Source organism: Diorhabda sublineata, chromosome 2 (assembly GCF_026230105.1).
Source record: "Diorhabda sublineata isolate icDioSubl1.1 chromosome 2, icDioSubl1.1, whole genome shotgun sequence".
NCBI classification, from domain to species: Eukaryota; Metazoa; Arthropoda; class Insecta; order Coleoptera; family Chrysomelidae; genus Diorhabda; species Diorhabda sublineata.
The window spans coordinates 29,298,119-29,321,843 of NC_079475.1; the positions used below are offsets into that span (position 1 = coordinate 29,298,119).

The window sequence follows — 23,725 nt, forward strand, 5'->3', positions numbered from 1 at the left end:
ATAAACTGAAACTGTGAAAATGCGCAAAATTTGTTAAAGAATTCGATTATTTTGTATCAAGTGCCACTTAATTGGATAAATTCTAAAAAGCTTATTACTGAAATTTTCTTTGATAAATTATCCCCAATAAAAAGCTACCAAAAAAATGCAAAACTTGCAAAAATCTTCGAGCAAGACTAAAAATAAACTCTGCAAGACCATGACCAAATATGCAAAACCAAGACCAAGACTAACCTGATTTTGATCTTAATCTTGCATTTACTCACCATCAAACTCCGCAATTTTTTCTGTAATAAAAGCTGTCTAACACCAAGAGGCATTATCATGATGAAACAAAACTCTTTTTATCTGCAAATAAGGTCGTTTTTTCTTCAGTTTTGAATTAAATAGGGTCAACAAACTTTTATCCCTTTTCTCGATAATCAGTAAGGAAATCGTTTTTTAGCACGCTCCTCGAATAATTTTTTGACAGGATTTTTATTTCGTGCAATTGAAGACATTGGCGAAATATGGGGATATGACAAAAGTTGGAAGAATTCGAGTTAAACCAGTTTTATCAGTTATCGAAACGCTCTGTGCTCGCTAAAACATTTAATCGCTATCGGATAATAAGTAGGGATATAATACCAATATTTATTGATTCCTGAAAAATTTCTCGAGTGTATTAATATGCAAGATGACTATAATCCACCTCTATTCCAATTTCAACATGACTGAGCCAGATAAACGTGAATTGCAAAAACAAAAATATTATTATTCAAATAGTTCCAGCAGTGAAAGTAGTTGTTAGTGTTTCTTCAGATTATTCAATAGAACAGATAGAAACAATTAGTATTTGACTCATTTCTTTGAATGACTTGAAATATCTGAAACGAAAGTACGAAAATCGCAGTCCTGCGAACCAAAAAAAAAATGTCTGATATCGCTCAGCTCTTAAGATATATACGAGGTCTGGTTATTAAATAACGAGACTGGTTACGAAAATGGATTTTAATATAAAAATTATTCTACATTCGAATGCTCACCTTCATTATACTACCCTCCCCTCGCCACACACCTTTTTATACGTTTTTTCCATTGATCGAAGCAGTGCTGGAAGTCTTCTTTGGTGAGGGCCTTCAAAAGCTCTGTCCTTTTTTACTTTACCGCTTCCATTGACACAAATCGGGTTCCTTTCAAAGCAGATCTTTTTCTAACCTTTCTAACCTGGTCATCTTCTGTGCTCTCTCGGCCTCATTAAAGCGTTTACACTACTCCAAAACACTCGCATAAGATAGAGAATCGTCCCCATAGGCAGCTTGCAACACTTTATAGTACTTAGTTGGAGTTTTTTTCAATTTAACGAGAAATTTGAGATTAATACGTAGCCCCTGTTTTTTGTCACACATGGTTTTTTACACGAGAAAAATACACGTTTGTTTCAAACCGCTACTGTACAAATACTATGATAGTTACGGAAACGTATTTTGGGACGTAAATAGAAAAGATATCTAGATACCCAACGCACTACTCATTTTATCCCACCCTCTAGCCGGGAAATCTCATTATTTAATAGCCAGACCTTGTATTCCTCCAGTAAACATGCGATTTTACCGAGAAATCGAAGTGTGTAATTTGGATATTGAAAACTGAAAGTCAAATGATAATGAAACTGGGGATGTAGATAATATCAATGAGAATTATTTGAGTGATAGTGAAGACGATATAGAGCTAGAATATACTCATTTGATTTTGACGGAATAATCCGTTAACCCAGTGGAACATTATTGTGTTAGTGGTATTAGTCCAAAATTCAAGAATTGTTTTTTTTTCTAATTCTTAAAAGTGATACTACCATTAGATTTTATATAGTCGATGAACTTGTGGATAAGTACGATCTTCCACTATTAAGGTACCAAACAAAGACTTTTATTTTGCTTATTTCCATGATAACAAATGGGATACATTAATACACCAGTGGTCAACTTTCGTAAAGTACATCTGTCTGTAATAGTGTGCTGTGCTAAGAAATAAGTAGTGACACAAGGCACTAGTGATGGAGCCAGCACAACTGTAATGAACTTGGGATACGTATCACAACCGGAACAGGTAACTTTTCAATAATATGCCCCACTACAGCATCTTAACAACTCTTCTCTCAACTCCGCATTACCTATCCACAGATATACCGAATATAAAACTTCATACCAATAGAAACTTCCCAACCAATTTAGGTATACCAAAATCCTCTACCCCAAATATATTCTCATACAGAACAGGAAAGATGGGACCAAATACAAGCATTCAGGATATTTCAAAAGTACGTGATATATAAAGAAGACTAACACGTTAATGACGAACAGTTAGTTAACAGTGAAGAATCTGGAGTCATACGTTCCCAAAGAACGCTTCCAACCCTTTGCTGAAATCATCAATGCAAATGAAGACAAACTAAAAGAACAAAAAAATAAGAAATCCCATCCTTTATCTCATACACTGTAGTTGCTAACAAAGACTCTTACTATGAATTACTAAAAGGCAAAATGTAAAGCCATAAACTACAAACAAAAGTATAGAGTAGTTTTTCGAAACTTGCACCACTATACGGAATATCAAGAAATAATAACAGCACAACAAAGTCTAGATCACACAGTTAGAAACATAAGCAGCAGATACATTGAAAATATTCAAGGAGTACCTAAAAACCTTTTCTTCATTGACCTCCAAAAAAAAAGACAACGTTACAGTACAATTATTATTGCACGCTGCCGTAGTAAAATTTCAAGAGCCCGAAAAGAAAGCAAACATCTTTCAATGTATAAGATGTTGTTGTTATGAACATACAAAAAGTAATTGTACTCGCCCAATATAATGCTATATGTCTACAGGAAAACGTGCAATAAAAAAAGTTGATGGTGAAGACCCAAAATATATACTATGGAGCGGAACACATCCAGCAATTGCGAAAATCAGCACAATATACTAAAACTGATTAAACAAAAGGACCTCCGCTCAAAAACCTACCATAACAACAAGAGCTATTACAGAAGAAAAACCAACAGCAAACTAAACCCTTTTATACTGGGTCACATCAAATCAACATAATCACATCAACACACAATCTTATAAATACTCACAACCATACTCAACGTACGTACAAGTAACAAATGGTAACATCATTGGATTCAGCATATTGCCCACGAAATCTCGCAAGAAAAGAGGAGCTCATAGAATACTCTACTACACTAGGAAGCAGGTTTCTAGTAGGAGGTGACTATAACACCAAAAATACAGTCTGGTGCTCAAGACACATATCTCCAGGTGGAGGTAGAGTGTTATATAGCACCATACAAGAATCAAAGTCAAAACATCTTTCTACCTATTCACCGAATTACTAGCCAAGTGACCAAAATAATCTCCCAGACTCGCTAGATTGAAAAGAACTTAAGCATTGGACTTGCCGTATCATTTTTAAATGTATTTATTTACGTTATTTATTTAATAATGTGTGAACTTTACTTCAAGATTTAATTGAATATCTTGTATATCTCAAACAAACTAACCACCAAAAGTTTCAATTGTGTACACTAGTTTATCTACTGTGACATATCTACAGAAAAATTTATCCCAATTTCATATGAATATATATAAACATTCATTGGAATTTTAAATAACAACCGGTTTTCGATCAGCATGAAGTAATTGCGGTCCCATCGTGTAAATAACTGTTGGAAATGTAGCCAATCAATCATTCCTGGAGTAGTCTCGGATGGTCATAAGTATATTCGTAATAAAATATACTCTAAATTCTTTCTTCTCTATACTGGGTGTTACGGTACTTAATCCAAAAAATTCGGGAGTGAGTATAACAGTGAAAATAATGCCGTGACATAAAAAAATTTTTCTCATACAATCCCCCGTTTTTAAGTTATAGATGTTTAAAGTTGCGAAATCAGAACTTATATTTAAGTATACTCTCTAGATTAGATAATCGAACATTATGAATTTTTAATGGATGATTAGCAGATAGGAGTCTCGTCTTTAATCATTTTTTTTTTATAGTTTTGAACCCACGAAAAATGTAAAGGGTGTTGCGGGCCTTGACGCAAAAAATTCGGGAGAGAGTAGATGACGTGAAAATCTTGCTATGGCATAAAAAAAATTCTTGTATGACCTTTCGTTTCTGAGTTATAGGTCTTTAAGATTGCGAAATCAGAACGTATATTATCTGAATTATAGATTGGAACATCATGAATTTTCACGTATGTCCATGTGATATGTCTGACGAAATGAATAATTCTACTCTACTATCTGAAGGTTAGGGGCGGCTCATGCCCAATGGTTAACAAACCGTAACTTTTACAACCTGTACAATAGAAAGATAACAAAAATGAATTTTTCAATTGATTTTATAACGATAAGGTACTATCTGTTTAACTCGATAAAATTTATGGTTTAGGAGATGTACATTTTTAGATTTTAGTTCGTTGTATATGCCAAGGAAACTGTTCGCCATAAAAAGACATTCTGAAGAAATCTATCATAAATTGTAATTATTTATTGACAATACGTACAAGAGGTATTAAGACACAATCAAACATTTTTAATTGAACTGTATACTGTCGAACATTGTGTTATTCATATAAGAAAAATTGAAATGTAAAAAAATTCAGTTGTTTAGCTATATATAAGCATAATAAATGTGCGAAGTCGGAACTTTGCACTTCTGCACACTTCCGGAGTCTACGGAGGATATTCCTTTGAACTTGAAGAGCGTTCCAAGATTCTGGCTTATAACTTCACAATGAAAGTATCTTCTACTGATCATTTCGTTCCAAGTTCCAATATCCTCCGTACACTCCGGAAGTGTGTAGAAGTGCAAGGTGCTCACTTCGAATATTCATTATATTTTTTTGTTGTTTTCATAATTGATAAGTTGTAGGGTAACCAACTAAATTTTTCTACTTTTCATTTTTTTCCTCTATATGACTATAACGAGAGTTTGTATGAAAATATTTTTGAAGTGAAAACTTCTTTAGCGGCGTTGAACACTTTTTTTGTAATGGCTAAAAAATGTTAAATTCGCGTCAGGACACGTGACCTAATCGAAAATTCTTCACGGATGGTGAAAAGACAACCGGCGCGGCGTAGGAGAGGAAGTATCCCCCTTTCTTTATACGGCGCGACGAAAATTTAAGCCTGCGCCGGCTCTTTCGTTTAGGCGGCGCAAAAAATTGGAAAAAGCTTTGATTAATAACCAATGATTTTTAAAAATCAACTATTAGTTGAATTTTTAGATAATGAGTATGTCAAATGATCGCAATCTTAGCACAACGAAATATAAAACTACCATTGTTGCGGTCTTTATTAGACATTTAAATAGGTTCGAATCAAAACTGTTCCTTTCTTACTTCAGCTATCATAAACCTATCGTATCAGTTTTAGAGATTGGCGATGATGGTTCTGGTAATAATGATGGCGAAAAAGTCGAAATTCGTGCAAAATTATTCCCTAACCATTCCAAAATATCAAAAATGCACAACGTTAATATTCAAGTTTTCACTTCTGCCGGCACTCCCGGAGTGCAACCCGTCGTTTTTTTTTATGTCAGAGCCCTATTTTCAGATTATCTACTCACTCCTGAATTTTTTACATCAAGTTCTGGAACACCTTGTATATTACCCAACAACGAAATGTATTAGAAATATGACGGTAGCTAACAATATAATAACCGTAGATAAAGTGTTTTTAAGCTTTGAAAAGTCACTCATTTGTTAAATTGTCCCCGAATACTCGTATCTATTCTACTAGATTCATTTATTATCAGATACTGATCTAACAATGCATTGTAATGCAACTATTTTTATTGCCGCCTATGAAGTTTTTAACAAAAATGCTGCTTAGATGTAAGCAATACCGCTCTCGTAACGACTTATTATGTGAAGTCACGTCCTATAAAGTACTCTAGTGCTAGTTTTCTCTTCGTGCTCTATCCTATACCACTGATATTTATGTCCTTAGCGGGTTAGCCACAGGAACGAACTGAGGGCTTAGTTATGATTCAGATATATATAGAAGAAAAATTAATCTGCATTAAAATAAATATTGAACTGAAGCTATATTTTTTGTTATTTTCTGAAAGTAGAAAAAACATAAATAAGTAAATTTAAAAAATAACCAAAATTGTATTCAATAAAAATATTTCCCGGTTGAAAGAGATTCAAAATACAGGCTTTTATATGAATTTATGAATATGAATCAATTTTAGTATATGTTTGAAGTATTCATAGTTAAATAATATTTACTATTATTTGGGTGGAGGAAAATAATTAGAAATCAACCCAGAATTTGTTATAAATATCTCAAAAACATAAATTGTTATGACGAAAAATTCAATGATATAGTATATGAAAAGTATGCTCTTCATAAAGTAGTATGAGGTACAGATCAATCACGTCCTTTAGATAGCAAACTCGAGTACCCGTTTCAGTGTCATATCTGGGTTCAGAAGTTGCACTAAACGTACCTTTCTGCTTTTCTCTGATTTCTCACGTCCATATATTTTTTGAAACAATTCAATGAAGTTGTATCCCCCAAATCGATCTTGATCGTAATCTGTTGATTAAGATCCCCGGTGTAGTGCCCTAGAGCTCCGTAGTATCTCTGTGGATAGAGGTTTCGTCCTCTGCGCAACATAATCTGCAGGCTGCATTATCTACTTTTTAGTTTAACGCCTTTAGATCTGAAATCAAGACGATTTGTCAAGAAAAACATATATAGAGATCTAAGAAGTAAAACGTTAAATAAAGAAAAAGTATTTCTGTACAATGATCAATGTTTGCCTTTTGATGGGCCTACTGAAAGTCAGGTATTCCATCGACAGCTTAAGAGGCACAAGTGCAGTTTCTGTGATGCAAAAAAAGAAAAATGCAGTATACTCCTTACACAGTAGTTACATGTGCGGAAATTTGAAAACTTACCTTAGTTTTTGAAAAACTGTCTTCTTCCTACATATACGGATTTGAACCTTCAACGCAGTGGGGGTAGATGGCTTTATGGAGTACTCACAAGTACCTATCCAAATATAAAAGATAGTTATAAAGATCCATTCTACTAACACCTTTTGAAGAAGTTACAGTAAAGAGACGCTAGTTACAAGCTTTGGAATCGATTAAATTGGATATAACCACTTCCATTGTTATCCCGAAAGGAGAAAAGGTCTCTCAATAGTACCAGGAATAGTTTGAATAATGTGCAGGAAGAATTTCGATTATGTTTTCACCTGTAACTGAAAGATACGTAACTCAAAAAATCAGTCAACAGAAAGGATATTAAAAGAGAATCGAGGAAAACAGCCGAACAATTATCAAACACAAAATTTGTTTTATCAACTGCCCAATCATAATAATAATGGTAAAAATATCTACTTCAGATTAAAAACATCAGAGTGGTTATTCAATTACTTTAGTTAATTGCTTTTGCAAACCATTGGTAATAAGTCTTAAATTTCTCTTTGTCGCAATTGAGACAAAGAAATACAATCCACATTTCATTCTTATTATAAAATTACGGAATCTATTAATGTGTGTTTTTAATAAATTTGTGAGGATATGAATTTTCTTTTAAAACAACTTCCATTTTATTAAGACTGAACGAAGTCATAGTTTTAATTACATGCCATGCACTAAATTCGAAGAATGTGACACACATATGTATCGATTTAACTTCAGAGGTAAATTGTTTCTATCAGAGCTAAAAATACAAAATACAAAACATCTTCATAAGGTACCTACAGATAAGATTAGGTCATCAACACACCATTTCACAAGAGGAGTGTCTAAATTATAGTCAACCAAAATTGGTGAAATTGTATTAAGTTGGTGTATTACAAATATTTTCATGATATTGAAATTTAAAAAATCATAATTAAAATCTAAAATGTTGATAAAAGCAGGCTAAGTCACAATATTTTTGTAACATTCCAACATTAGTTAAACTGACTCTAGTAACTTGGTTGGTTGGAAGGTTTATGAATAATAAAACAACGTCAAAGCTAACAATGATGTAAGTGTCTGAATGTTTGAGGAAGTTGATAAGTCAACTAAAATATCAAAATGAAAAAGCATAAAATCTGAGTGCTATAGTATTATTATATATACGAGTAATTTTTAACTGTAATAGAAAATATGAGTTCTTTGTTTAAAACCTAAAAGAAAATTTGTTACCATTCTGTTGTATTTTTAGATAATATTCGTAGTTTTCTAATAATTCTGTGTTCTTTTGAAGCAAAAATATGATACAAACTATTTTGTTTTGGAAGAAGCTCTATATGATAAATTTGTAATCAAGTGAATATACTGTACTCTGCAAATACCCTGTTCACTCGAAGGAAACACTTAGTAGATTCTAGGTTTCAAAGTATTTTAATATTGAAGCATAAACTAAATTGTGATTCAGAGATAAAAATTAAGATCATGGGGTTTTAACAGTATATGTTAAGTCTCTTAACTATTTGTACTGAGCTTGTATATTGAGAGAAGCGTTATTTTTCAAATTTTGAGGTTTATGTTTGTGTTTTTGCTCAATTTCGTATAAAAGCAATTTATACCTCATTTTTTCTGTAATTTTATACTACAAAGATAGATGAAGAGAATAAGGTTCTCAATTTAATCTTTCTAATTCTCATTTCATTTTCTAAGCTTTTTTATCGCAAAAATGACTTCAATTTTCGAATTTAGGTAATGCTACTTGTTTCGGCCTGTAATTAAAGATACAGCTGATTATTGTCATTTTGAACTTGAGGGGGGGGGGGTTATAGAAAGATATGATCTAGGAAAAGATATCGAGGTTTCTATACCCATGAGGAAGATTTTCTTATTCAGAGTAACTTCTATCTTGGTATTAATTTTCGATTTAGCGGAGTAGTACATCCGTAGTCTTGTTGGTTGTTCGTAAAAAGCTTCATATCTTATAGAAGGAATTGGGCATCTAATAGATAAGTTTCTATATGTTGAACAGGCTAAATTTATGTTGTTTTCTGTAAGAGGGGATATCCCCATGGGTATTCGACTTCATTATCGGGTATTATCTTACCGACTAAAACCCCTCTGAGCTCTCGCACTTTGCAATGGTACTCGCTTTCGCATTGCTTTCGTGTTGCAAAAGCTGTCTTTCATTATATATAGGTCGTACTCTCTTTCTCTTTGATCTCTATTATAGCCCGTATCGCTTCATAAGTTCAAGACTCCTATGATTCTAACACGCATGTTGCCAATATTGAAACTTCGACGTTTCTGAATATACAAGTTTCTTATTTTTTTTTCCATATGGAGCAGTGGAAGTGCGTATGCCTAGCATCGTATTTCCCACCGCAATATGTGCATTTAGGAATGTCTGATCTTGGCCTGGTATATAGGTATTTGCGAAAGCATCTATAGCCTGTGAATGTTTATGTTAAGAAGTCATCAGTTTCACCATGCTTTCGGTTCACACACACTACGTCTTTCCTTTCTATTACTTGCAACTCCAAAGGAGCCATCCCTGTGATTACCCCTCCTCCTTCGGCAGATACAGTCCGGTAGGCACTACATATGAGGATAGCCAAATTCCTTTGTAATCGGGTCAGCTTTGCGATAGATTTTCTTTCGGAGACGGTATGCCATAATGATGCACCATTTAAAATCTGATAATGGACCATACTCAGAATTTTTCTTTTAGATGTACTATGGCCGTCAATGCTTGACATTATACTCGCCAGAGCTGAAAGAGTTTTTTCTGTTTTTTCTATTGTCTTCTCTAAGTGATTTTTAAAGCAGAGTTTCGTGCCTAGCCAAATGCCAGAGTACTATACTGCTTTAGTAAGCGTAGCAGTCGCGCCATGTATATTGAAGCTTATTTGCCCAATTTACCACATCGATAAGACAGATGACCCTGAATGTTGATGAGTTTTCTAATGGTTCGTCCCCTTTACGTAGCAGTAATAATTTCACTCCTTCTACTATCTAGGAAGTATGTAGAACCTGCTACGTTATTGTATGTACACTGGTAAGGCAGTCGGGATTTGATTCGACAGCTGCTTTTAATATTTTTGGTTGTATATTACCCGGTACTGGTCTCTTTTGAGCTTGCTACTTGCTGCCTGTAGCTCATTCAAAAGTCTGCTGGGAATTGGTGTTTTTTATTATTTGCTAAATCTATGTTGCTCAAATGATTTTCTACCTATGTTAGAACATAATCATTCAATAAACAGATGACTTAAATCAAATTCAAAAGCGGTCTTTCTCGTTAAACGAGTTCTGATAATGAGATTACTTTTGGAATTTGTGCTGTCACATTTTTATTATAATTTATATATACAATTTCAAAATGTAAGTTCCTTAGTTGTTAATTAAAGAAAAATTTACTTGAAATAAATACAATATTGGAGGATTACTGTTGGTATTTTCGAATTTTATCGTATCTAACACAAGACTCCTTGGACGAATAATAAAAGATTATTCGTTGAAGCAAGATACAATAATTATTGGGTTTTCTAGAAAGTTTTTGGATTGTATAGAAACAAAACAGCTCTCCTACTATCTAGTACACTAACGAAGTAAAAATAAGCATATATTCAAATGGATTACTATGAATTATTCAAATGTGTTAATATTTCTTGTGTTTATTAATAAACTTCAGTATTTATTTCTATGCAATTTATTAGAATATTTATTTTTTGATTTATACTCATAAATAAATAAATTATAAATAGCGAGACACAACGACGATATTGTTAACGTGTAGAAGTAAATAGTTCAGATTCTTCACTCTATAAAAATGTTGAGTTGTTATAAGATTTTTACATATAATGGAGACTTTTTTTGATACGTTTGTCTGTGTAATTTCGAATGAAAACAATTCTGGTGTCTGGCCGTTAACCTTGGAATGTTTAAAGTCATTTTATGTAACAACTTTCTTAATGGTTTTCGATTGTTTTGGCTAAATTTTATGTGAAAAGTTGTGTATGTCGCGTTTTTAAATTGAGATCGTCTATTGAATAGGTTTGATTAAATTATGTATTAAATATCCCAAAGTGAATTTGTAATTTACCATAAAAATCACCAGTTCCCACGGAGGATTTTATATAGTACGCAAGAAGTTGCGAGGAATTGTACATTGCCAGTATTAAATGAATTGAGTTGTACTAGTGAATTGCTAAAGTATAGCAATTATAGTGAAATCGCAAAATTTGAATAATATGAATCCCGGAAACGGTTCCAACGATTTTTATAAAATTTATTACATAGGGGGTTTCGAGAACAATAAATCGATCTAGCAAGGAATAATTTCTAGAAGATGTCGTCTCACTTGGATTTTTGATATCAACTTAGACATAAACATTTTATATTAGAATAGTACTGGGAGGAGATTTTAACCATTATCTGCCTGTACAGTTACGTATGAATTAAACTGAATTATTAGGTCCATTTTCAAGATTACTAAACTAGAGGAAAATATGAACGTTGATATAAAGACAATTTGATGATTAGTTACTAAAATTAGGGAATGGCTAACTGACCCTAAATACTATGGTTAAATTTAATTGCCACAGAATATCATTTCAGGCAACATTGATAAAGTATTTGGTAACTGCTTAGCCAATAGAAATTATGAGGGAATGAAAGACAGGGCAATATTCGCACTTCTTAACGAAGATCATGAAAAAAGCAAAGATGATATAGTTGATAAATTTTCCGGAGAGTACAAAATCTGCCATAGCTATGACTCAGTGAAAGATCAACCTACAGAAGCAGTTGAATTTACAATAGAATTGTTCAATATTGTCAACATTTCGTACTTACCATCACACGAACTGAAATTGAAAAAATGCGTCAATAACTCCATCTCCTCAAAAAGATAAGGATAAATCAATTAGTATTTGTCTTAGAAAACTGATATAAATCGTATTGAGAAAAAATGGTGGATGGTTTAATAGTGGGAAGCTGAACTTGACTAGAAACATCATGAGAGACAATGCGGAATGAGCAGGCGTATTATTGTAAAATTCATAACTCATTTTTCCAATGTTCAGGTCGTTCTGTCTTCATTTTTCCACGAAGTTCAGCAAGAATGTAAAATTACAAAACTTCGTGAAATATGAAAAAAAAAACGATTCATATCAAGTTATTATATCCATCCAATATTTTAGGAGAATTTTCAACCGGGTTTCAAAGTAGTTTCGCGAACTACTTTTTCAATTGTGAGATTTTGGGCAATAATCTGACATACACTTTTTACATGCTAGCGAGATGTTGTTCTCATAAAAGCTTTCATAAATCGTATGGGTCCGTAATCGACGGTTATATCGAATCAGATTATGATGTTGTATAATTTAAGTGTTCCAAGGTTCAATTGTGGTTTTATTCCTAGTTTCACGTGTAATTTCGCAAAAGTTCGTTGCTAAACGGTTACATAAATTTCCGGCGTAACAAAAAAACTATAAGATAAGTTTGAAGAAAATGAAACTAAGAAAACGAATTTAAATGTAGCTCAAAAAAAATTTATACCTGTTTTTGATCTATTTTTCATTAATACTGGATAAAACACTCTAGTCCGTTTCTGACTTTATAAAGGACGGTCCATGATTCCTGGCACTCTTAATACCCTTGTATTAACATGAATAATAGATGTCATGGGTTCGAGCATTTTTAACATATTCAATTATACATGCTCGGAGGAAGATATTTGTGCAATTTTTCTAGAACCACTACCCACATTCATTCTTCGAGCAAAGCCATTTATCTCTTCAGCATATTGCCGTTTTTTTACGTTTTAAAAATTAAACTGCATAATTTGGGGCTAAGTTGATAAATGGTAATTGGAATGGACTTTCAATTATCGATACCAATACACACAAAAACATTTGATTCATGAACGAACAAGAAACTATGTTAATGAATTCTGGTTGTAAGTTTGCAAATAATAAATCATTTAACTCTATACGTGTGTCACTCTAAATCTATGTTGTTCAAATGGTTTTTTGCCTACGTGACAATATATTCTTTGATTCATGTAACTCGGACTGTAATACACGGCAGAGATTCGGTGATGTTCTGGAGGAAGGGCGAGTTGAGACCTCGTAAAAATTGAAGGAATTTTGAACAATGAAGGTTATGAAAATATTAACGGAATGTTTCAACATAGCAAGGATCCCAAGCATTCCTCGAGACTGTGCAAAAAGTATTTGATAGAATTGTTGTTGTGGAACAAATTGGACAGGGAAGTCACTGAGCAGTTTTCTATTCTCACTTTATGTCTTTGAAATATATTTAAAAACAAATAGAACATGCCAAAATTGTGGCCGAAATAGTAGAAGCCAAAGGGGTCATTACAGACTGTAGATTTATTATTACTATACTATATACTTATCTATATATGTTCTTTGAAATATAAATATCAAAATCGGTCATAAGGTTATCAATTTGAACAAGTATCTAGCTCATAACTAAAAAATCTTGTCTAACAACCATCGTGTTTCCTTCATATGAATGCATACGACTACTGATCCCTGATACTTCACCGGAGCTTTATTTTTGAATTTAAATTTATCTCAGATCATGTGTCATTGTACAATTTATTTAAAGTTGAAAAAAACAATTACAACAAATACATGCACTAAAACAACAGTGAAAGAAGAAATTTTTACAGTGACATCTGTTCATCTCAATACAATCTTTCAATATGGATTATACGATTCAATGAAGGGTTGGATAACCCTACACTGTTGCAACAAAAGAGACCTGAAATTCGATGTCTTTGAACCCTAAATTAATGCATTTTTTACTCGTCTCATTATAGCGACATTAAAATCCTGTGATTAGTCCATCTTATCGGCTATCTAAATTAAAGACATCGTCCTGTAAATGTTTTTAATCGAGCTTTTGAGATTCAAAGAGAGCCAACGACTTTGAGCCAACCTGTTCGTTTGTTTCATACGCTTATCGAACCGGAGTTTACAGCAATTCGCGCCGCCATGCGACGCTTTATTGAACTTGCAAGGTAGGGAGTCAACCCCCAACATTACAACGTGGTAGTTAGCGTGGTATTGGTGCAATATGTGAATCTCAATCTCAACTCAAAGAATAGTGTCAAATGACGTTTTTTACTTACAAAATTCGTTTCAAACGGTGAATTTATATCTTGAAAATGAGTGGTGTTTTAAAAAAGTGATTAAAATGAAGGTTATCGTATTAAAATCGGGTAAATTTCGCAACTACACGGTGTTATTCTCGTAAAAACAAGTGTTTTCGGACGTAAACATGCAAGAAAATAACAGAGGAGGGGAGAGACCGAAAATTGCACCGAAACCGTCGATTCCGTCTAAACCGCGATACGTTCCTCCTGTTAAAATTCAACAACAACAAAGAATTAGTCAAAACGATAATGCTAATTTACAGAAAAAAGAACCGAAACTGATTCATAAGGAATTGACTAGAGCTAGAGATTTCCAAAATATTCCACCATCTGGAATCAAAACTGATTTTAAGGAATATACAACGGAAAAAAATGATTTTAAAACTGACCCCAAGCACAAAGGTATTGAAACTAATGTTAAATATGATACTTTTGCGGCAACCTATATAAGTGAAAAATGTGATAAACTTACTACTAATTTAGATTCGTTCAAAAAAATTGAAGATATTCCGCATAAAGCACCACAGTCGCCTAGCACAGTATGTTGCAGCATTTTATCAAACGCTACGACGGAATGTTGCGGTATGATAAATATTAACAAAAAGGAATTGAATGACAAGTCGATGACAAAAGTAGATTCAGTAGACTCTAACTCATCAGACTCAGGAGGGTTTAAAGATTTTGTACAATTAGACATCACAAAAAAACTATCGCCCGAACTAGAAAAACAACCGTTAGAATCCCATCAGTTGCATCAAAGAAATATTTCGCAATTAGAACTATTGGAAATGAGAAATGAGCTGAAGCAGTATTCTCATGATAGAAAATCGTCACTGTCTGATTTCAAGTCGCCCGAAGTTAGACAATCGTTTTCTCAAAATAAACAAAACTTCGTCGCAAATGCACAAGCTTTAGTACAATTTCTACCCCAAACAGAGCAACAATATTTCCAAAAGCCACCTCAGAACATCGAACGTACAGAAAATTTCCACCAGCACATTGCAAAGTTTAGCTCAAATCTTAATAAGACTGAAGAGTCAAAAGTAAAGCCAAAACCGATTATAAAACAGGGTCAATTTCAGCAATCAACGAAAAAATTGGAAGAACTGCTTTTACAACGATATGAAAAAGAAAAAGTGTTAAGAAAAAATTCTGGCTATTTAACTGATGGGGAATCCAGTCAGGATATTGAACAGAAAATGTCCATTCAGAAACAGATTCAACAGAAATTACAGGCCGATCTTCAGCAAACCGTAAAACAAATTCAAGAAATCCAAAGTATAGAATTGAGATTGCCCCAGAATAGGAAATGGTCCGAGGTTTGTTCATTTGTTTTAATTATTTCATCTTGTCACTTTTTAACTACTTTTGTTTTCCATTACGGTGTTTTTATAGTATTTCCTAGTAACTAGGTTTTCATATTAGAAGCAAGTTTATTTCAATTTTTGTCAATATGTTTCTTAACATAAAAAATTCGAATTTAAAATATTGTCACATTCACCCAAGGAAGAGTAATCGAGAAAGGCTCAAGAGACTCTACTATATACTATTTGTTTATATTCATAAAAATCAACATCATGTCAATTACTATTAACTACAACAGAAAAGGAGTTTTTATGATTATTAACCATTTATCAAGATAATATGATAAATTGAATTGACAATATCTATTAAGGCCGGAATAAAATTGCTTATGTTCAACCAATAACTCACTGGACACTAACACACTCAAAATTACACTGTCTGACGTGCGAGTCGATAACCAAGTTACCTTTAGTCTCTAGAGTTGATAACTTGGTTATCGAAATACGCGTCATACAATGTAATTGTGAGGGTTGGTCTAGTGGTAGTGTAAACAGTGAACTCAAAAAATATGATATGCATGAAATGAATTTATCTCGGACATGTTTGTTGCTAATGAAATGTAAATGTTTTCTTCAATCGATGCATCAAAAAAGTTTAATTTGAGAAAGATTTTCCTAGGAAATTATAACCAAAGAAGATCTACTGAATGTATCAACTTAAGTAAGAACAATCTATGAATACTAACAAGCTGGGCTTAGCAGATAATGCGGCGTGTAAATTTTGTTGCACAGAGGGCGAAACCTCTATCCACATTCTCTAGAAAGGAAATCCAGAGCACTTCACTGGGAGCATATGAAATAGATGAAGAAGATATCTGGCAGTAAAAGCCATACCACATTCTGGACTTTCTAAAAGAAGTGGGATTAACTGTAAACACTGGGCTCCCCAATAGCGCAAAAAAAATCCTTTGAAACGCTGTATATGGATATCCCAATATCTACATACATACATACAATGTTTGATGGAGAATTTATACATACTTCAATTTGACAAACTTGAGACATAACCAATAACCAGTTCATATCCTTTATAGCACCAATTCCCAGTTTAGATTTCCAGCCGTGATTCATGAGAAAATCAACAACAAATTGTGAGATTTAACCAAATTAGTCTGAACACCGATTCTCTTTTTTTTCAATTAGACTATTATTTCTTACCTCGTCCTTAATTTTGGGCTAAATCAATAGTTTTGGTTTTTAATGCAAGCCTTCACCTACAACCTGCTGAATAATTTGTCGAAGCAATCTTCAATAACCTTCACATTCATGTCTTGATCGTAATCGCCATTATCAACAAAATTGTATCCCGATGTGTAGGATAATAAATCGTCCAGCTTCGCCGAAAGGATGTTTTAGTCCAGTGAACAGTCATTTTGAGAGGGCGACTCTAGTAAATATATTGGCCTTGTCTCATCTAATAATACTTTGCCAATTCTTGTTTCCTAATTTTACGCAGATATTTACATCGCTGAGAAGGTGTATTAATTCTTTCTTTTAAAAAAATCTTTTTTGAGGATATTATTAAATAACATTAAATATTTTATACACCCAGTTAAATGAGGTCCATATGAAAGAAAGAATGTGATTCACGTATATTCGAGAGAAAAGTTTTTGCGAAAAACTGCTTTCCGAAAAGAAAAAATAAACCTATTTTCCCTTTACTGATTTTTGTTCTCTCTATTTAGATTGTTTGAAAATATTCAATTGAATGTTAAATGCAGCTTGACGTGGTGCAAGACAACGTGCAATAAATTGCATGCAATTTCTTGCGAGGTCAAAATATTGCATAGATGAATATTGTAAGTCGCTTGACATTGCATCATGGTAATTATAGATTACGGTATATTATAATCTATGGAAATGAAACCGTCAAATTGTAAAACGAAAAGCACCTCGCACGCTGATTGGTTGAACGGCATGTAATGTTTTTCTAATTTATTTGTACGATTTATATTCATGGGCTTAATTAATAGACACTGTCTCTTACGTTCTTAATTTATCTAAACACTATACACTTCTCTAACTTATAATAATTCACTTATCGCTATCACTTAATTAACTTTTTTAGAGTTCAACTATATCCAAGCGGGACGGGCTCCAGGGCGGAGATGAGTTCGTAACAGACATATGCCCCGCTTCGCCATATTTGTTTGTTTTTTAGTTTGTTTTCGAATGTAAACAAAGAATGTTTTGGTGATTGTAAATTGATTCTGTGTTCAAAATAACTCATAGCTATAGAAATGTTAGGTTAGGTTAGGTTGAAAGATAAATATGTGGAGCCAATATTTACGGTTACAATATTCCTAAATTTGTATAAAACATGTGTAATCAAAGAAAATTTCATTCAATTTTAATTAGAAAATAAGAATAAGAAAATGTTGTAACGTTTCTCATTTCTTTATTTTGATACCATGTGATTTCAGAATTATTGGTTATCTACTAAATAATAAATAAATACGTGTTGTCACAATTCTTGAAGTGCATTTATTTTATTTGACTGACACCTGTTTCATTCCTAATACTAAGGACACAGACATCTTGACAATTGTAAAATTGAGATTTAACAGTTTCACTTCGGTGGATTAAAATCTACCGAAAAATAATGCGTTAAATTGAAAGCAATATGTTACGGTTCACAATATTTCCACAGCTAACAATCTCGCGAGATAGATTAAACGGTATTTACAATTTTACGGTGGCATATACATCTCAGACAGTGTTTTGGATGCTTCGACAAGTTGTAGTCCACTCAATATAAGACAATAAACTTTTTGCTTCAGAATTAAAAGTACCATCTTAGTTCTTAGGTGTAAAATATTCTATTTACCTACAATATCCTTGCCGTTATGGCTAGGAAGTTGAGGGAATAGGTGAATAATTTGGTTCAAAAAGTATAGTTTTATATACAAAAATTGATCTGTTTTCGCGGTGTTCATTTTCGTTGATATAAAACCGTTACATCAGGGCTATCAACCATGTATAATTCTTCTCAATATATTATCAATAATTAACTAAAAATATTTAGCAAATGGTATCTAAAATAGAGGACAAGTAAGTTAATCAAAACTTTTGATATTAAGCAGTTATGAATATGGACCCGTCAAATTAAAAAAAAAAACAATAATTTGATCTTGAAAAATTGTCAGTTATAAATTGATTTCCGCTAAACAGTATCGTAGTAGCGTTTATTCTCTTCCGATTTAATCAAATTAATCTTCATTTTCAGAGCAACAGAAGTCAACCTGCCATTGGACTAAAACATACTCCAAAATCTAGGGTAAGTTTATTTTTATATTAGAAATTGTACAGTGAAATAACAAAGTAAAGAAAAGGCCTTATTATTCATTTACTTTCAGAACATTTTTGTATCAGTCATATATAAACGTGACTGGAAGAAACATGATTTTTTTTGGCTTCCATACTGTAATCTAATAATAAATGTAAATATTTTGCACAAACAAATATCCCTAGGAAATGAATAGTCGCTAGGAGCTGTACAATGGAAAAAATGACTCTTTAAACAAAATTTTTTACAAGCACACATATTTTTTAGTCACGTGATAAATTGAATTATTCTATATTGAGACAACACTCGCGAGGATGTTAATGGTCCCATCTATTTATCGAATTATTTTTCAATAGTTTTCTTATCTTAACTTTAAAATCGTAGCATCATTTTTGTCATTGCTCTTCTTTTTGCCTATTCTTTCGTACTTGTTTTGCCTCTTTAATATGTGAGCACTACTGTACTTTCTTGTTGCTGGTATTGCACCTTTAGGCAGCTGTAAAACTGCGGGAACAAATTAAATGGGGAACGAAACGGGGACACGAACATGGAAATTACTGCAGACCGAACGAGTAGGTAGAAGAGATTTGAATAAAAATAAGCTTATGCTCTAACAAACTAAATTTCTATTTTGTTAAAATATAATAATACAGGAATCTGTTCTATTCTATTCGTTCTGTTCCCCAAATAAATAGAAAATACGAATTTCCATAGAAACTATTATACAAAATTTGATAAAAACAAAAGGAAATTAATAAAGGTAACTGGAATTTTTTTGTAAGCACTAAAATAAAATAGCAAACTTAAAAAGACATTTGAAAAACTTACCAGCGTATATATATAATAGTAATATTACCACAAATTTTGTAAAATTTATTTCGATTTGAACAGTTGAGTGTAGATAGGTAGTGTAGATAGGACGATTTCGAGTACATTCCGAGGTTTTATTGAATTTCTTAAATGGAGCTGGAGCTCCAAAAAATTTGAAAGTTACAATAAATAAATCAGAAGTAACAAGCCGAATTTTGTTTTTACGTATTATGAATCACTAATGATGATAGTATAGAAAAACCAGTGCCTCATATTCTGCCTTGTTGGCTTGAATTCCTACTTTACTGCTTCACTATCTATAAATGCTTCCAAAGAGGACAACTATAAGATGACTTGTAGTGCTGCTATAAGACATGATTGTTGTGTACTTGTTGCAAGCCTCCTTTTCAGCAGAGGCTAACATAATACCAGGAAGACTTATGCTGTAACTCTGAACGCAATATGAAGCCGCACTATTATAGACGGGGCTATAAGTCGTCCGCAAGTTGGCAGCGAAGCAGTTTATATGATAATATGAAAACGGATATTGTTTTTTACTTTAGAGTTATTAGTAGTAGATCAGTATTATCATAATAGGATATTGCTAAAACTTTTTGGTAATTGTATCATTTATCACAGCTCCAATGACCTTGAAAATTTAGTATGTTGTAGAGGTGATCATGCTGATTAATTTGATATCCATATCTTCACATAGTTTTTTTATATTGAAAATTGAATCAATATACTGATTTCTTTCCATGCTATATTGCTCAGAAACGGTTTATCCAATCAAGATGACATCACTATCCAAGGAATTTGTGCAGAACAAAGTAGTATTTGTTTACATTTGTCGAATATATGCTATTAGTATGATATATTTCATATAAATTTAGAGCAACTCATTAGTCACAAAAGTGAAATCAAAATGATTCCACAGTATAAATTTTTTTACCTTATTAGCAATCGTGATATACTCTGGAATCACCCTTTTGTGACTAATGGATTGCCCAAATTTATATGAAAAGATATCACACAAATAGCATATATTCGACAAATGTGAACAAATACCACTAGTTTTGCACAAATTACTTAGACAGTGATGTCATTTTGATTGGATGAACCGTTTCTGAGAAATATTGCACGGAAAGAAATCAGTGTATTGATTCAATTTTCAACATATAAAACCCATGTGAGGATATTATTTCCGCGCCCCATATATACACATCAAATTAATCAGCATGATCACCTGTACAACATATTAACTTTTCAAGATCATCGAAGCTGTGAGGGTTAAACAATACATTTATCAACTTTTTTAATTTCGTTAGTTACACTTATGTTAGTTGCCTTGCAATAAAGCTTCTCTACGTAGAAATTAATCAATACAAATAGCTGAAGTTCTTCTATCACTAGTTCTTCATGTTTCGTTATAGTTGCCAATATGAACTATTTACATATTTTTCCAATATTTCCGGTAAACAGCTTGCTCTATTTCGTAACCTCATTTCGTTGTCTGAGAATAAGAGCAAAAGTTGAATAGCATCAAAAATCCATCCAAACAAACTTCTTCTTTTATGGAAATAAAATATTTGGATTTCAATACACTATTAGAATCGAGATCAACTATTAGAAAAGTATCAAAGAAGGTAGTTTACAAAGTATCACATATTATTTGGAAGTATTTGTTAAATGATTGAAGTTATACTTGTCTCTATGTATATATATCATATCAGAAGCATTCTCATGAATACACCAAACAATTTAAACTAATTATCACTCTAATCAATATTTATTATCGAATAGCGCAGATAATTGTGGTTATACGTTATCAGCAACCAAAACTAGAATTACGTGCTTTTGTGTCATTTGCCATATCAATTTAGGTCTAAACAGCAAATAAAAAATTAATCTGCGTGAACTATAGAGTAAGTGTGATTTGATGTTGGAAGTTGTAACGTCGTAGTTATTGCTTTAACTACGATTTTGAAGAAAATAATTAAGCGGATGACGTGACAGCTGATGATTGTTCTTGTGATGAAACATGTGGTCATGCTGGTTCATCTGTGTACTTAGTTTCATGAACTACTACTCTGTTACTGGTAATGTCTGTGTTGTTAAATGTTAATAAACAATAAGTATTATTAGATTGACTTTATTAATAATACATAAATGAAGCACAATAATACATGAATAAAAGTATGCACGTAACGCAGTATATAAAATGCACTTGAAAAAGTCTTTCGTTTAATTATAAATGAATGGACTGTAAAAAAAACACTTTTGTATAAACACTGATAACTGGATGTGAACTGCTGAATGCGACTGGCTGTCGCGTGGGCTGGTGGCGGACTGACCGTGGTGGGTCATCCTTCGGGGCTCTTCAGACGGAAGGGGAAGAGCAATAAAATTTGGCTCTCTTGGTTTCCCGTCTACCTGGCATTTTCAATTCGCACAGGCACAATTATATTTAGTGTGCGCATCGTTGCTATACTCCAACACCCTTCCTCAACGAACGCACACCTGCAGTGATTTATTGACATACTAATCCGCCTTTTTCTGCAAAGTATCGTAGCTTGTTTTTTCCTAATGGCTTTGTTAGCATGTCAGCAATCATTTCATCTGTTTGGCAGTACTCGTCATAATCGACACCGTATTTTTGAGAGAAGCCTCGAGCCACGAGGCGAGCCTTATATCTCTCCACTTCTCCTTTCACGTTGCGTTTTGTCTTAAACACCCATTTACAGCTGACGATGTTTTGTTCGCTAGGTCGCGGCACGATTTCCCATGTGCCATTTGATCGTAAAGACTCGATCTCTTCATCCATGGCTTTCTGCCAATCGTCTTTATCGGGCCTTGATAAGGCCTCGGTCACAGTTAGCGGGTCGGGCTGTTCTTTTACTAAATTAGCTGTAGCTTCATACCTGGCGGGCGGCACGCCTCTGTTTGACCTGTTGGAGCGCCTGACCGCTGCTGGGGCTGCATCAGGTATACGAGCGGGCGGCGCGAATCCACTCAAACCGCTGCCGCTCCCTTCTTCTGCCGAAGTAAAATCTTCGTTGTCTGACCCATCTTCATTGCCGTGTGTTGATTCGCTTGAACTGCTGTCATTGTCTTGACTATTCTCGAGGTCTTCATCGCAGTTGCCGCATTTCGAGAATATAATCTCAAACAGTGTAGAATCGTCTTTCTTCAAAGTGTCACCAAAATGCACATCTCGACTTATCTTTATGCCATTTGTCTTGATGTCGAGAAGGCGATAAGCTTTCGATTCTTCGGAGTAGCCGACGAAAATTAATTTCTCGGCTTTGTCATCTAACTTTTTTCGCTGCTGATCGTCGATGTGTCTGTAAGCTACGCAGCCAAAAATGTGTAGATGCTTTAAGTCTGGTTTGATGCCGTACCATAATTCAAATGGTGTTTTACCTGTCGCTCGCGTAGGCGATCTGTTTTGCAAATAACATGCAGTGTGAATTGCCTCACCCCAAAACTGTTTGCCTAGCTGAGCGTCCGAAAGCATACATCTTGTAGCGTCTGTCAAATACCTGTTTTTTCTTTCTGCGACGCCGTTTTGCGGCGGCGAATAGGGCGCGGTGTACTGAATGCGAATCCCTTCCTTTTGCAGATATCCGCGTAAATCATTATTTACGTATTCACGGCCTCGATCTGATCTGATCATCTTGACGGTCTTGTTGAACTGAGTTTTCCCCATCTGCACAAACTGCTTGATGAATTTCGTAGCTTCATTCTTATGCTCTAAAAGATACAAGTGCGTGTATCTCGAAAAATCATCGATGATGGTTAAAACATACTTTTTACGACCGACCGTGAGCTCCGGCATTGAGCAGACGTCTGTGTGAATTAAATCGAGTGGAGCCTTTGTCTTGCTAAATGACTGTTTTGGAAATGCTAAGCGAGGCATCTTGTCCTTCAAACAGCACTCGCAGATTTCCCGCATACCGCAATCGACTACCTGGATGCCGGTAGCAAGACCCTTCGCTGCCATCTCCTTTATAGCATCTGGATTTCGATGCCCGAGACGTCGGTGCCAAACATGTTGGCAGCTTTCGGTGTGTCCTTCACTGATTTTTTCTTTTACGACTTGATTGGCCGTACA

At 33.6% G+C, this 23,725-nt stretch overlaps 1 protein-coding gene across 2 annotated transcripts in view; it reads left to right on the top strand.

Moving 5' to 3' along the window:
* Nucleotides 1-23,725, top strand: part of LOC130440858 (ras-GEF domain-containing family member 1B-like) — a 551,095-nt gene that overhangs the window by 245,329 nt on the left and 282,041 nt on the right. The window contains exons 1-2 of one of the 2 annotated variants that reach the window (XM_056774231.1): nucleotides 14,050-15,470; nucleotides 18,742-18,792. In XM_056774231.1, the coding sequence (XP_056630209.1) occupies nucleotides 14,277-15,470; nucleotides 18,742-18,792 (1,245 nt within the window). In that variant the 5' untranslated portion in view covers nucleotides 14,050-14,276. Of the gene's footprint in view, nucleotides 1-14,049; nucleotides 15,471-18,741; nucleotides 18,793-23,725 lie in introns of those variants that run through there. The other variant, XM_056774235.1, reaches the window with a different exon arrangement.